At 46.3% G+C, this 16,689-nt stretch overlaps 1 protein-coding gene across 4 annotated transcripts in view; it reads right to left on the bottom strand.

The window, feature by feature from the left end:
• UGGT2 (UDP-glucose glycoprotein glucosyltransferase 2) overlaps positions 1-16,689 on the bottom strand; it is a 428,047-nt gene that overhangs the window by 226,224 nt on the left and 185,134 nt on the right. For all 4 annotated transcript variants that reach the window (XM_088458942.1, XM_088458958.1, XM_088458949.1 and 1 more), the window contains exon 21: positions 30-236. In XM_088458942.1, coding sequence (XP_088315068.1) covers positions 30-236 — 207 coding nt within the window. The remainder of the gene's footprint in view (positions 1-29; positions 237-16,689) is intronic.

The following is a 16,689-nucleotide window of genomic DNA, read 5'->3' as shown; positions in this document are numbered from 1 at the left end:
ATCCACACCACAATAAAAGGTCTGCTTACCGTAACAAGGAATTCTTTTATTTTCTGTCCTTTAATAAGTGCATCCAAGGTTTCTTCTTCTGAAAGCTTTGCAAGAAACTTCAGCATGTTATGGCTTTTCTGTGTAAGAAGAGTGGCCCATACAGCGCGGGATATCACAGTATTATATTCAGTCATTTTGGAGGTGGGATTGTTTATGATTCCAAGTCGAGCAATGTTGCTTTTTTTCTAAAACATGATGGAAAAAAATAGCCTTTCATTTCACGATACAAAAATAAAATTGTCACTGTGAAAATGATCTGTACTTATAGAATAATCCCTGCTTTATTGCTTCTTTCATGTACTGCAGCAGGCAGCTCGACAAAGGAAGAAATTGTGTGTTAGGGAAAGGTTGCATGCCTATTTATATGAAATGCTTCACAACAAACATTTCATTTTATCTTTCATAATAAAAGACTAAGATTTGGATATGTCTGCCAAGGATAAGAGTTCGTTATTTCTGTCAGTAGGCTAGACCTAGGAAGGAAGTAATCTAAATCCCTACAGATGACAGCCAGTAGCACGGTCATTGAGCAGACCTCTCACACTGACACACATTATCCATGCTCTCAAGTTGTTTGGCTCCAGCATAATGTAGGTGCTACTCATTAACTGCTTACTCACTTCACATCACATACCCAATTAACCCAAATGCACTAAGGACAATACAGCAAATATCACTCCATCCGCAAATGTACACTTGTTCAATAAACCTACCCAGGCACCTTCAGATCTGACTCCTCAATTTATACCCTACCAGTAAACAGTAAAGTTGTAGACGTACAAGGTCAAAATGAAACCAAAAGTACCAATTTAAAAAGACTGCGCAAATATAACCCCCAAACTCACCACCTTCTGGTAGATGTAATGTATTTTGCAGTAAATAATTTTCATAACTAAATGATTTGTTTTGCACAGAAGAAGATTTGTACCACTGAAATTTTCCACTAAATGTATTATGTTACCACCCTATAAAAGAGACTACCAAAATTACAGCAGTGTTGCAAATAGTTTCTGAATTACAAATACTCACTAGAATTTCATGTGCACATTATTTGTTCACCGTGTCAGGTTTACAATACATGGTTTCTATTCTGTGTACTGAACTAGGATAGGAAAATTAATTGGAAGCTGGGGTGCACCAGTTAATTGTCTCTATTTCTTGATATAATGGAATGGAATATATATTGGTACATTCTAGGAGGTGAGGCACGCGACTATTCTAGGTGTTCACTTCGCGATCATTTTAGAATATTCCCCCTCCATAAATAAGTGATTGACCACCCAACTAGTGTTCTTCTTGATTTCTCATCCGTGTATCTCAAAAATTAGAGTCAATCTAGAAAACTGATGTCATATTCAGAATCAATGCCACAGTTACCCCAAAATTGCTATAATATGCTTGGCAATATAATGAGTGTTGATGAGTGTAATTGTTACTGCAAGGTGATAATGCCATATATACAGATATGACCACTTAAGGTGCATACACACGTAACGATTTTGTAACCAACGATTTTCTGTCAGATTTTCCCTTGAAAAAGTGAACGATTTTTTGAAGTGTAATAAACGATTTTTACAACGATGAACAAAAAATGTTCCTTTCCTTAATGAAAATTGTTATGTTGGGCAGTCTGAAATGAACTACAAACGGGAGCGCGCTTGAACGAGTTTCATTCATTGTTATAACTAAATCGTTCAAAAGATCGCTACGTGTGTACGCACCTTAAGCACTTCTCCCTATAGTAACTTTGACAATTCATGAAGAGGGGAAAATGGGTAATTTTTTGACTGTAGTTTGCTAGATCTAGGCTTGGTGCTCCAAGTTATTGAAAAATCCAATACTTGTACTAGTCTAAGTCTCAATTATAGATTCTGTACCTGTACATCTTGATGTAAACACTCCACTGGAGTTATTATAGCATGCACCATATCCTCATTGATCCCATCATCGCTGGAACAGCTGGTTCCATGTATATCTGGTTGTGGGGACACTCTCCCAAAAGCACAATGACTACAACAATAAAACATTTCATGTTCCCACACTATACATTGCCACATATTATACTATAAATAACACTATTGTGCATCAGAAGACGCGAATGGTCTACTTCCATGACCCTAGACAGAATAATCATGTTCGGACACATGTCCCTATCTCTGGATTCAGTTCTTCTATGCTATCAAAATTGCGGTAGAATACACAGGGCAGGAACAGGGCTCTATGCTGCCCTGTAATAGAAAGTAGGCTACCTGGTATCATGCAGGTTTCGTGGGGCAGCAACGGCACTGCCCCCAGAGCTCTGGACTGGCACTGTTTGAACACCCCTAGTTGTAGCCCTGACAATACATACAATGATCATTCAAAACTAGAAGTGTGTGTACATAAAACGTATTTCTACAAACAAGTACATGACCAATTATACCCTGGCAGTGTTTCAGTGTTTGCAAAGCATGGAGAGGAATGCAGCAATCTGTATGACTCAAGCAAATCGCTGTTCACAAGTCATGTTTCGCTTAATATATACAGTACCAAAGGAGAAAGCTTTCCCTTGCAGTTAATCAAACCTGACAATGTCTGGAGCAGATGATGCCATGAAGTTTTAGCCCTGGGGTCAAGTTTAAATAATAACACTGAAGTTTAGAATCACTGGTCTCTAACGCTTATAATTTAGACTGACAGTCTGTTGCTACTGGAGGTCACAACAAAGAATATATGTTTCACTGAATTTAGTATATCTTACAAAATAGTTGAGAAAATGACAGAAAGGTTATGCTACAAAGCCTAATTTTGCCTTGTCTTACCAAAACCCATCTTTTTGTGCTAATTGTGATGTATAGAAATCCTGACCTGCAGCTTATTTAAGAAAACGGTTTGGCAGAAAAAAACTGGCATCTACTTAATCTAACAGGTTATGGAGTGTGATAGCCGAGAGAAATGACAATCTATTCTGAATATATTAAGCTACAGCTTTCCAAAAACAATTTCAGGTGCAATAAAGAAAGTGATCCATAAGCATGTGAAGGCTTACAAATAGAACCACTTCCATAACACACTACTAATGTTACCAATCTTTTCCTTAATTCAGAATCATCACAACTGTGAATGCTAACTATATCTACCAAGTACCTTCTGCAAAGAAAATAATGTTGCAGGTGTCAGTGGCAAACACAGGATTTTTAGAGGGGGGTTTCCAAATGCTTGATTTTAGAGTGAGTGTGGCCAGTCCATGAAGACAGTGTAATTAGCACTTAACCAGCTTTAATATGCATCATACAAAGTGTATTGTGTCCCCTAATTCCAGCATATACAGGACCAGCGATCACAGTAAGCCATTATATGCGGCAGTAGGGCCTTCCTGTCTGAGCTGAATGCGTTTATATCAGATGTGGGCACCATTCCAAAGCATTAGAGCAAGTCGTGGAGCAGCAGAAGAACCTAGCACTGCCCTGGACATATATGTACATATTGGTCTCCTTACGCACTGGATAGTGTATTATTATACAGTATTAATAATTAATCCTATTGATGGTCGATAGCAGTGCACCCCTAATAGTGTATGTTTTCCAGATCTCCTAGTTTGTGCACAGGTGCATTATTTACTGGCTGACATGTTAAAAGATCCACAGGTGGTGCTAATTATTTCTTTGTGATACTGAGAAAAACATGCAGCATTAGTAATATTCTATTATTATAAGGGCACAATTGTACCCTTATATTAAGGCTGCGTGTAAAAAACGACAACTCTCCCATTGAGAATTCCGGAGGGGGGGGGGGCAGGTGTTTAAGGGCTTCACCTCAAAAGCTATTGGAGTTATCGAGCTGAAATTTGACACGGGCGGGTAGAACTGTCGCTCGGTGCTGCATGCCAAATTTCAGGGCAAAAACAAAAAATGAGGATTTGGGAGTGATCTAAAGCTTTAAACTGTCACCTTTTTCTGACATTCTCAATTAGGACCACTTTTCTACTGTAGTCTATGCGTTTTTTTTTGGGAAGACATAACTCAGGGTAGGGGGCGAATTTAGACTTGGGGTTTGTTTTATTAGGTAGCTATTGTGCCAGGGTACGTGCTTTTGGGGTTCAGGTAAGTTAGAAAGTTACAGTTTTTAAACTATTACCTCTAGAATGCACCATTGAATAGATAGGACTTTTCAACTTGTTGCGCAGCCGCAGTAGGAGCCTCCAGCAGGTGTATTCACTGTGGCTTCATTTGGGTGTACCAAGATGGCCGTCGTTTGCGGGCGGTAGCTTGGTCCAGGGGGGAAGGAATTCGGCGTTTGCTGCAGCTGTGATGCGGGGTAGGGGTTAGCAGGCGTTAGCTGCAGCCGGGAACCATGGACGGCAGCGGGCGTTAGCGGTGGTGGTGGTGCGGCGACAGTGCGGGCGGTGGTGGTGCAGGCGTTAGGACCCGGGAAAGGTAGCAGCACAAAGATGCAGGCTCGGATCTGGAATACCCTAGCGTTCCCGCTAGGCTGTTTTAGTGGGGTGATGCGCCCTGCCCTCCTCCTGGAGGGCAAAAAGCAACCTGCCCTCACAGCCTGCGGGAGCAGTCTTCACCCACGGGTCACAGTGTCACCGCACCCGGCATCTATTCTCCCTGTCGGCAGAGCTTGGAGGCTGCCCGGGGTGTCCGTAGGTGCCGGGCACCCCCCCAAGAGTGACGAAAATGGGATGCGTCTTATAGACACGTCCCCTTTTCAATGGCCACGCGCGCATGGAAGTGCCCTCTCTAGCTCCGGTGCCCTGCCTGCCGCCAGAGCTAGAGTGAACACTATAGGCCAAATGTAATCGGGTGAGAGTTTAGAAAATGTGAGAGTTTAGCAGTAAACTCTCACATTGGTTGAGTTTTATCTTAAAAATGGGAAAACATCTGAATGAGATTTTAAATCGTGAGAGTTTTTTAAGTATAAAAAAAACATGCAAGTTCGCTCTGTTACTTTGTTTTTGGACTCTATTACATTGGCAAAGTTTAAAAAGTGTCAGAAACTCTCACCCTATTACATTTGGCCCTATATCCGTAATACCTGCATCTGTGTTTAAAAAACAAACAAACACAGAAGCAGGGACCAGTGTTTAAAAAAAGAAAAAAAGTGGCGTGACCCCCTCCCCAAAAACAACCACCAGCACCGGGCTTTGGAAAGCAAGTACTGGTTGTGCTAAATACAGGGGACAAATGACGTAGGGATCCCTCGTATGAAGCACAACCAGCACTAGGCTTTTGAGAACCAGTCCTGGTTGCCAAAATACGGGTGACAAATGATGTAGGGGTCCCCCGTATTCAGCGCAACCAGCACTGGGCTCTGAGCCGGCCCTGGTTCTGGAAAAATGCGTAGGGTCCCCCTGTATTTACCAGAACCAGCACAGGACTGTTTCTAGCGGAGGGGTGATGCCACAGCCAGAGAGGCCCTTTCACCAGGCCCCCCCAACCAAAGCATCACCCCTGACCGCTAGTCAGCCCAGGCTGGGGATCCCTGGGGAGCTGGGGATCCCCCAATAAAGGGGTCCCCCTCTCCAGGGCACCATTGGCCCAGGCTGATTGCCCGGGGCTATCCCCAGCACCCCTGGGCGGTGGGTGCCGGGTTGATTGTGTAGTGTTGTGCAAGTAAAGTTAAAATATTGTCTATTGCTGTGGAATTACAGGTCCCAGCAAGCCTCCCCCGGATGCTGGTACTTGGAGAACCACAAGAATCAGCATGCAGGGCATTACGGGGTTCCTGGTAACTGTAGTTCCACAGCAAAAGCAATATTAAAAAACCACAGAACACATACTCCGTAGAAAAGTAACATTTTATTAAAACATACACGCACACACACATGCACACACTATCTCACATACTCACCTATGTATCCCTGTAGCCATTCTGTCCTCTTCTCCAGTAGACAATCCAATGGAGTACCTGTAAAAAAAATTCCATACTCACCTCCTCCTATGCGTGGATCTGTCCTCTTAAGGCAATCCAGGGTCTTGGGGAAAAAAAAGGATACTACTACCCGAATAACAGCTCCGCCCGGGATGTCAGTTCAGATATCCCGGTGCGGAGCGCTCATTGGCGGAGAGAGGCGAGCCTTCCGCCTCTCAGCTAATGAGCTGTTCTCACCTTTGGCTTCAATGGTGAGAACAGAGCGTGCCCTTTTCAAAAATGGCACCTCAACGCCATTTTTGAAATTCAAAGATAGCCGCCACGAGCAAATCACGGCTCACGTCGTCATCACCCTGCCCCTCGGCTGGCTTAAATACAGCCAGCGCGAGGCGCCGTCCACTCAGTCGTCGGCCGTGAAGCAGCAGAGAAGAGCTGCCGAAGACAGAAGACGCCGTGTAAGCCCTGGATGGGCGGCAGCCGGGAATAAGAGCTTAATGGCCATTGCCGTCCAAATGAAGGTGCTGCTAAATAAAATGTTTTAAAAAACGGTGTCTGTTTTATTTTAATATTTAATTTGCAGAGGTACTATAGGTACCAGCAGGCCCTTAGTGCCCCCCATGTGCTGGTACTTGTGTTTCTCCAAATGCCAGTATGCGGGAATTGCCTGCTGGGACCTGTAGTACTACTGCAAAAGACAATATTTATATTTTCAAATGCACCACACAACACAATCAACCCAGCAGCCACCGCCCAGGGGTGCTGGGGATAGCCCCGGGCTATCAGCCTGGGCCTGGGGTGCCTTGGAGAGGGGGACCCCTTTATTGGGGGGTCCCCCAGCTCCCCAGGGATCCCTGGCCTTGGCAGACTAGCGGTGAGGGGTAATGCTTCGGCTGGGGGGCCCGGGGAAAGGGCTCCCCTGGCTGTGGAATAACCCCTCCCCACTATAAAGAGGCCAGTGCTGGTTCTGGTAAATACAGAGGGACCCTACGCATTTTTCCCAATGTATTTCCAGAACCAGGGCCAGCTCAGAGCCCAGTGCTGGTTGCGCTGAATATGGGGGACCCCTATGTCATTTGTCCCAGGTATTTTGGCAACCAGGACTGGTTCTGACTAGCCCAGTGCTGGTTGTGCTTGGAGGGGGGGGGGCAGGGGAAGCCTACGCCATCTGTCCCAATGTTTAAACACAACCAGTACTGGCTGTCAAAAGCCCGATGCTGGTTGTGCTTGGGGGGGGGGGGGGGGACACACTTTCTTTTATTTTACACACTTAATTTTTAACACAGATGCGTAGATGGATCTCACTGCTGCGTTCGTGCATCTGTGACTTATTGGATTTTATTTTCTCAGGGGCATGTGCACTACCAGTGAGCCCTCTGTTATCCGCTGATGCCCCCTTTGCACTGCACCGCTGTCACTGCTCTGCACCACTGCTGCTGCCGCTACCCCACACGCCTACAGTCGTCTCGCACTCTGCACCTCCCAAACCAACCTCCTGTGTGCTGGCTCCTCTTCCACCTGCGTTAGTGTACCACTTTGTTGCCCATCTCCCCTGCAGGTGGCCCAGTTTGCTCATCCAAACCCTGATAGTTAATAAATTTTAATAAAGCGATGAAATTCCCATAGACAAAAAACCTTATGGATGCACATATCCCATTAAGGCTGCTTACTGTAGACATGATCTGAAAATTCACAAACCTATTGAATTTCTGCCACTCAAACTCCAAAAAGCAATGAAATTACGATCATTAAGGCTGACGCCTTAATGGACATGTTCCTTGCACAATACAGATATGGTATGCCATCACACCATGTGGTTAACTGCATATTCAGCACTCTCACAGAGTGAGATTGCTGTCACTCACAAAATGGTGGAGCTGCAAATTCACAGAATTGTGTGCTCATTGGAATACACACATGTAGTCTATGCTACTGAGGTCTGAGCAGTTATGTGGCGCACACATCATTTAATGCCCACAATCTTTCCATTCAGTCACCACAATAATCCCACTGGGTTCCAACATCCTCTAACTCAATTCAAGAAATTCAATAGGTTTGTGAATTTTCAGATCATGGGAGGGGGTGGGCTGCACATCCTAATATTAAACATGATAATAGGTGCTACCATGCTGAGACCAGTAGTTCTACAGCAAAAAGGAGAGGGGGGGGAGCAGGTGCACACTATAAGCACTAAGAATACAAATGATCAAAATATCTATAATAGACTGCAATAATTAACATGGTTTTAAATGTAAGGTTTCTTAGTACATGTTTGGCCAAAGATGTTTGCCCACCTACCACGTCACGGTGAACCTTATACAGGTGGGTCCCTAACATCTCTAATACTGACACACTAATTAATTTATCAAGGACTTACACACATCTAATGGGCTCTAAGATAGGCAAGTCCTTGATAAATTAATTAGTGTGTCAGTATTAGGGACACCTACTGGTATTAGGGACACTTACTGGTATAAGTTTTGATGGTGATATTGAAGGTGTCATCTAATTACTTTTGCCTCCAGACTCCTTAAATGTATTGTTTACAACCGCCTTACCACCTTTCATTCATCACACTCCCTCCTTGACCGTTTCAGTCTGGCTTCCGTTCTCTCCACTCCACTCCACTGAAACTGCCCTCAAAATAGTCAGCAACGACCCCCATGCTGCCAAATCCAAGGGCCATTACTCTCTGCTCATTCTGCTTGATCTCTCTGTTGCTTTATACACTGTGGACCACCCTCTCCTGCTGCACATCCTTCACTCCCTTGGTTTATGTGACACTGCCCTATCCTGGCTGTCCTCCTACCTCTCTGACCGATCCTTCTCTGTTTCCTCTAATGACTCCTCTACCCCCCCCACAGCCTTTTTCAGTAGGTGTCCCCCAAGGTTCTGTTCTTGGATGTCTCCTATTATCCCCTCTATACGTCATCTCAGGGTGAACTCATCAGCTCTTTCGATCTCCATTATCATCTCTATGCTGATGATACTCAGATCTACCTTACCTCTCCTGATATCTACCCCTATCTACTAACTTGTATCTCGAACGGTCTCTCTGCTATCTATGCCTGGATGTCTCTTTACTTAAACTTAATATGTCTAAGACAGAGCTGATCGTCTTCCCACCCTCCACCATAACCTCACTTCCCACTATTTATTTATCTATTGATGGCACAACTATCTCATCTAGCACCAAAGTACACTGTCTTGGGGTTATCCTGGACTCATCGCTCTCCTTCAAACCACATATCCAGAACCTCTTGCAGTCCTGTCATTTTCATCTCAAAAATATTTCCAAAATCAGAACCTTTCCTCACCCAGGATGCTACTAAACCCCTCAAACTCACGGGTCATCTCAATATTTGGACTACTGTAACCTCCTCCTATCTGGCCTCCCCAAATCCCATCTCTCTCCTCTCCAGTCTGTCCTCAATGCTGCTGCTCGACTCATCTTCCTCTCCAAACACTCTACATCTGCCTCCCTTCTCCTACAAGCCCTCCACTGGCTCCCCTTCCCTTTCAGAAACCAATTCAAGGTTCTCACCCTCGCTTACAAAGCCCTCTCCAAATCTTCTCCCATTTATATCTCTGATCTAATCTCCCTTCACTTTCCTGTCCACCCTCTTCGTTCAACTATTGCACACCGCCTTTCATGCCAACTGATTACTTCCTCTCACTCTCGCCTCCAAGATTTTGCCCCGTGCTGCTCCACACCTTTGGAACCATCTACCTTTCCCCATCAGACTCTCCACCTCTCTACAATCATTCAAATTGGCTCTCAAGACCTACTACTTCATTAAAGCCTTCCAGCTGTCATACTAACTTGCTGTTATATGCTCCTTCCTCTCCGTTTACCCCATCTGTGTCACACCTGTTTGTCTGTCCTTCCCTTTTAGAATGTAAGCTCTTACGAGCAGGGCCCTCTACCATCTTGTGCTTCTCCCTACTTTACATTCATCTACTTCTTACTCCCCACTAGGGAATCTAATACTTGGTTGCTTAAGCTCTGCTCCTTATGTGGGTGTTATGGTAGCTAGTGTAGCAATGTATATTATCTATGTCCTTGTCCTGCATTGTATTGCATTGTACTGTAAGTCATTGGTCACCTATTTGTTTACATACTTTGTAAGGCACTGCGGAACACTTGTGGCGCCATATAAATAAATGGTAATAATAATAATATGCTGCTCATGGACTTTGGGCTTTATAGTTAGACATTTGGTTATATAATGAGATTGAATGATAAGTTTATTATGCAATCACAAACTGAGGTCATGTGGTGTCCCCGCTAGGCTGTTTCAGAGGGATGTGGCGCCCTGCCCTCCTTCAGGAGGGCAAAAAGCGCCCTGCCCTCACAGCCTGCGGGTGCAGTCTTCACCCGCGGGTCGCAGTGTCCCGCGGGTGGGGAAATGTGCGGTGACCCAGTCACTGCCGGTGAATAGACGCCGAGCGCATGTGGCCAGCATCTATTCTCCCTGTCAGCAGCGCTAGGGGACTACCCACTCGTCCGTAAGTGCCGGGCACGCCCCCAAGAGTGACACACCCCCTTTTCAATGCGCCAGTGCCTTCTCTAGCTCCGGCGCCCTGCCTGCCGCCGGAGCTAGAGTGAACACTGGGTATCTATTAAAAGTAGACAATGGTGCAGTAACCCATAGCAACCAAATGTGTGCTTTTATTTTCTATACTGGTACTAGAAAAAATGACAGAAAAAGCTGATTTTATGCTATAGGTTAAGTCACTTTTTTATGTAATTCCTTATATTCACTTTATCAATCCATTCAGTAAGTTTTCTTTTGTTACTTTGCATTTTTTTTTACAGAATGAAAGGGAGGGGGAAAGGGGGTGATTAAGTTGCCCAGTATGCATTCCAAATGTAAAATAATGAATTTCTCAGTAGCATTCTAAATGCACTGTAAACAGACAAATGTTTACATGCATTAACAGTTTGTTAAAATACAAGATATAGTCTGTGCTATAGTGCAATTTATGACAACTTTGTATAATACAATACCGCACATAGGGCCCTATTCAGCAGTTGAGAATAACGCATGCGTCAAAGTCCATTACCATAGTCACTCGCAGCAACTATTTTCACACAGGGTGATTGACAGTCAAGCACAGTTTGTGTGAGTGACGGCAAAAATGCAGGCATGTGGCAACGGTTTCCAGGTAAGTATATATTTTATGCAGTAATGACAGTACTGTAAGGCGGTATGGCGTACCATTAAGAAATTAGTAGCCGGTAGGCCATACCGGCCGACCACCTTATCGCTGTGACACCACCTCCCAGGCTCCTGTCTAGTGTCTACACAGCTGCAGAAAGCAGCAGGGCTCAGGCATAAAGGGGAGGAGAAGCCCTTTCTCCTCTACACCCAGCTGCACAGCGTGCATGAGATCATTGCGCCGCTTGAGGGCAGCAGAGCACAGCAGAAGAGCCGCAAAGAGAAGAGGAATAGTGCTGAAGCAGAAGCTCAAGAAGGTAAGTTTGGGCTTATGCAACTTAAAAGGGGTGGCCAAGGCTGGAGTGTCACATGGTGCTGGAGTGACATTGGGTGCAGCTGGAGTGACACAGGGCGAGCTGAATTGACATGGGGGAACTGGTGTGGCATGGAGGGTGGGAATGGAGCTGTAGTGACAGAGGGAAATGTATTCTGAGAAGCAATGGGGAGTTACAGTGATGGGGGACTGGAGTGACACATGGGGAGCTAGAATGACATTGGGGAGCTGAAATGACACAGTGGTTGTGTGGCTGGAAAGACACAAGGCAGGAGGTGACAGTACATGGCTGGGGTGACATGGGGTAGGAGGCTGGATGGGACATAGGGAACAGATGTCACGATCCGATGCAAATGTTCCTCTGTGGAGGACGGTAAGCCGGGGGGTTTGGGTGACCTGGGAAGTGACTGGACTAGGTCTCCTAGTTGCGGCCGAACACAGGTTTGGCTAGACCTGCCCAGAGGCGCGGAGTCTTACTCACTTGGTGGTTTTCTCCAGTGACCCCTCCAATTGGGATTTGGTTTTCCGCTGCACCAAGTGAGCAGGTCACGGCCCTCTGGACAGGTACCTGGGAATGGCAGAAGACCGGAAACTATATTTAACAAAGCAAATGCTAGAGCACAGGATGTAACCTGGATGCTTAGATATTGAAACGCTGTTAGGGATCCTAATCACAGGCTAGCATAGGAATACTGGAAAGTGTACTGATAATCACTAAGAAATCCAAGTGCTGATTGCACAGAAAAACAGAGGCATATATTGGGAATTGCTAGATATGTTTAGAGATGATTTGCAGAGACAATACACAGAGCAAAGAACACCAACATGCACTGGAAAGCTATAAATGTAGGTGTTGACTGCACAAACAAGACACAGAGTAAAGTGGACACAGGCACATGTAGTAATCCCAGTCGCAGGCTAGCTTGGAAACACAGGAAAATGTACAGGAACTGCAACAGATTCTGGAGCTGATAAACACAGTAAAACACAGAGGGAAGGCAGGAATAAACTGGGGAAGCTAGTAATGCTGGTACTGGACAAAGGCAATTACTAGGAGAGTGCTGGAGGTCCAGCTGTGAGCTAATTAGTACTAGCAGGTAATCTGACACCTCAGTGACACAGGGTAATAGCCACAGGAAAGCTGCAATGGAATTAGCAGCACATATACAAAGACACACAGGGAAGGGACATGAAACACTGAAGTACTGTGAGAAAGCTAAAGTCTCAGAGTAAGGGTTAGCATGGAAGCTAATACAGGAAACTGGAAAACTGTGAGCAGGCTGAAGCAACACGCTGAAGGATTTAGCACAGAGCAACAGTGGGAGTAACACAGGCACTTGGAATAACGAAGTTGAACAGCATCTTCCTGAAGTTCTGGGGGCGGATTTATACCCAGGGGTAGCAGATTATTGGAGCACAGCAACAGCTGACTGAGATCATGCTACCATTGGTTAGGAGGACTGTCACATGAGAGGAACTGTCATGGCGGCGCCCATGATGGGAACTCCGATCCCCAAAACACACAGCCGGCCATGGAAGTCAGCAAAAGCACCTAAGGTAGAATACTCAGCATCTCACCCCTCACTGCACCAGGCGTCTGACCACAAGGAAGTCAGGGGAAGCCGGCACGGAGGTAAGAGATAGCCGATCCTAGGCTGAACCCTGACAGTACCCCCTCCTTTTAGGGTGGGCACCGAACACCCATAAAAGCTCAGCTGGAACTCATCAGAAAGACACAAAAAATACTTGAAAACACAGGAAAGTCAAAAATCTTTGAAGACATAAGATGTTTTTGAAGATTAGAAGAACAAGGTACACAACTACCAGATGGTCTCTCAAACTTCAATTGGGACTAAATAATTGGAAAAAATGGTCAACTTGTCATAGAAAGGTTGGTCACCAGGAAGTCATTGACTCTTCTTCTTTTTCTGAGACTTTTTCGAACCACTAGAAGTAGAAGACTTAAGTTGCAAAGTGTCTATCACGGGAACTACCGAAATTATTTTTTCATCGTACTCAGGATCGTAGTCAGAATCTGTATTATAATTCATCATCCTTATGCCTCCTTGAGTCTTATCCTTCGGGACAGGTTGTTCTGATACCAGATCTATTTGAGAAGGACTCAAAGAAATGTATCTGAGCTTAATAGTAGAGGGTGGTACCCCAGAACTTGAGGCTTTGTTGAGATGAGTATTCCCGAGAGAACTGTCAGGATAAGTTGGACCAAATTCTTTAATGACTGCCGCAGAAAAGGTAACTAAATCTGACAGCATCGGATCCTTTGAATCATAAATAGGCTCAACCCAGTCCCAGGCTTTACCTCGGAAAGATGAAATGATAAATTTTACTACATTAGTAGGCTTGATTTCAGACCATGGCGAGTATTTCATAATAGCGATGAAATGATCCACCAAGGCATAATACTGCGTTATATCTCCATCAAAAAGAATGGGCATAGAAACATGAGATGGATCCTGAGGGATACCTATAGATATAGTGGAAGCATCATTTTGTGAACCTCTTAACTGATGGGGCACTAAAACGTTTGACTTTGACACAACACCAGAAGACTCTTCCTTGAGTAAAGAACCGGAGATCCTTTCTTGGTGCAAGAAATTTGAGATCTTTCCCTGGGATACGGATTTTGAAACACCTTCTTGGGATGTTAGACTTGGGACTCCCTCCTGAGGAGTAACACTGGTAGCCTCCTGCTGAGGTATGACACTAGAACCCCCATCTTGGGGAGTAACACTTGTAAACCCTTGTTCTTGGGGTACAAGACTTGAGACCCCCTCCTGGGGTAAGACACTTGCACTCTCCTTCGGAAATGTAATACTCGAAATCCCCCCATGGGGAATGGCACTAGGAATCCTATCTTGGAGTATAATACTTGAAACCCCCTTTTGGGGTAAAACACTTGGAAGTCCCTTTTGGGGAATAACACTAGAAACCCCATCCTGAGGTGAGACACTTGAAGTCCCATCCTGGGGAAAAACACTAGGAACCCTCTCTCGGGGTAAGAGGCTTGAAACCCCCTCCTGGGGTAAAGAACTTGAAACAAGGGTTTTCTCTTGGGACGTAACACTTGAAATCCCCTCCCGGGGTATAACACTGGGAACCCCATCCTGGGGTAAGACACTTGAAATCCCCTCCTGGGGTAGGATACTTGAAATCCCTTTCTGAGGAATAACACTTGAAATGAAGACCCTCTCTTGGGGCGTAAGACTTGAAACGAAGGCCTCCCCTTGTGACTTGACACTCGAAACGAAAACCCCCTCCTGGGGCGTGAAACTCGAAGCGAAGGCCCCCTCCTGGGGCGTGAAACTTGAAACAAAAGTCTTCTCCAAGGGTACAACACTTGTAACCTCTTCCTGGGGTAAAAGACTTGAAATTAATGCCCCCTCCTGGGGCACAAAACTTGTAACATCCTCCTGGGGTGAGAGACTTAAGTCCCCTTCCTTGAGTACAGAACTTGACCCTCCCTGTTGGAGTATGGGACCTAAAACCCCCTTCTGGGGAAGCAGACTCGGCTTTTCCTTTCGGGGTATGGAACATGAAACCCCCTTTTGGGATGCGAGAACAGAGACTTCCTCCTGGGGTGAGTGACTCAAAACCTCCTCTTGAGGTTTGAAACTTGAGACCCTTTCTTGGGGCGTAACACTTGAAACGATGGCCCTCTCCTGGGGCACGAAACTTGTAACCCCCTCTTGGGGTACGAGACTTGAGACCCATATGCTGGAGTGCAAGACTTGAGACCCACATGCTGGGGTACGAGACTTGAGACCCATATGCTGGAGTGCAAGACTTGAGACCCACATGCTGGAGTGCAAGACTTGAGACCCACATGCTGGAGTGCAAGACTTGAGACCCACATGCTGGAGTGCAAGACTTGAGACCCACATGCTGGAGTGCAAGACTTGAGACCCACATGCTGGAGTGCAAGACTTGAGACCCACATGCTGGAGTGCAAGACTTGAGACCCACATGCTGGAGTGCAAGACTTGAGACCCACATGCTGGAGTGCAAGACTTGAGACCCACATGCTGGAGTGCAAGACTTGAGACCCACATGCTGGAGTGCAAGACTTGAGACCCACATGCTGGAGTGCAAGACTTGAGACCCACATGCTGGAGTGCAAGACTTGAGACCCACATGCTGGAGTGCAAGACTTGAGACCCACATGCTGGAGTGCAAGACTTGAGACCCACATGCTGGAGTGCAAGACTTGAGACCCACATGCTGGAGTGCAAGACTTGAGACCCACATGCTGGAGTGCAAGACTTGAGACCCACATGCTGGAGTGCAAGACTTGAGACCCACATGCTGGAGTGCAAGACTTGAGACCCACATGCTGGAGTGCAAGACTTGAAACCCCCTCTTGTGGTGCAAGACTTGAGACCCCCTCTTGTGGTGCAAGACTTGAAACACTCACTTGGGGTAAGGAAGTTGGGACCCCTCCTGGGGCTACTGACTGGAGTGCCATATTGGGAAAAACAATCCGGGCTGGGACAGGAACAGGCAGAATCCGGGCTGGGACAGGAACAGGCAGAATCCGGGCTGGGACAGGAACAGGCAGAATCCGGGCTGGGACAGGAACAGGCAGAATCCGGGCTGGGACTGGAACAGGCAGAATCCGGGCTGGGACTGGAACAGGCAGAATCCGGGCTGGGACTGGAACAGGCAGAATCCGGGCTGGGACTGGAACAGGCAGAATCCGGGCTGGGACTGGAACAGGCAGAATCCGGGCTGGGACTGGAACAGGCAGAATCCGGGCTGGGACTGGAACAGGCAGAATCCGGGCTGGGACTGGAACAGGCAGAATCCGGGCTGGGACTGGAACAGGCAGAATCCGGGCTGGGACTGGAACAGGCAGAATCCGGGCTGGGACTGGAACAGGCAGAATCCGGGCTGGGACTGGAACAGGCAGAATCCGGGCTGGGACTGGAACAGGCAGAATCCGGGCTGGGACTGGAACAGGCAGAATCCGGGCTGGGACTGGAACAGGCAGAATCCGGGCTGGGACTGGAACAGGCAGAATCCGGGCTGGGACTGGAACAGGCAGAATCCGGGCTGGGACTGGAACAGGCAGAATCCGGGCTGGGACTGGAACAGGCAGAATCCGGGCTGTGACCAGTAGAAATGGAATGAGTAGTGTCCCTGACTTTAGAAGGTTGAAATATCCTCCCAATATTTCTTAGACGAGGGTTGAAGCATCTTGTAACAGGGCCCCAATCAAAAACTTGAACTTTCTATTGCTTAGTGGACATCACCTCCTTATCTGTAACT

Source organism: Taudactylus pleione, unplaced genomic scaffold (assembly GCF_031769625.1).
Source record: "Taudactylus pleione unplaced genomic scaffold, aTauple2 ptg000041l, whole genome shotgun sequence".
In the NCBI taxonomy this organism is placed as follows: Eukaryota; Metazoa; Chordata; class Amphibia; order Anura; family Myobatrachidae; genus Taudactylus; species Taudactylus pleione.
This window is presented reverse-complemented; position numbering and strand designations above follow the sequence as displayed.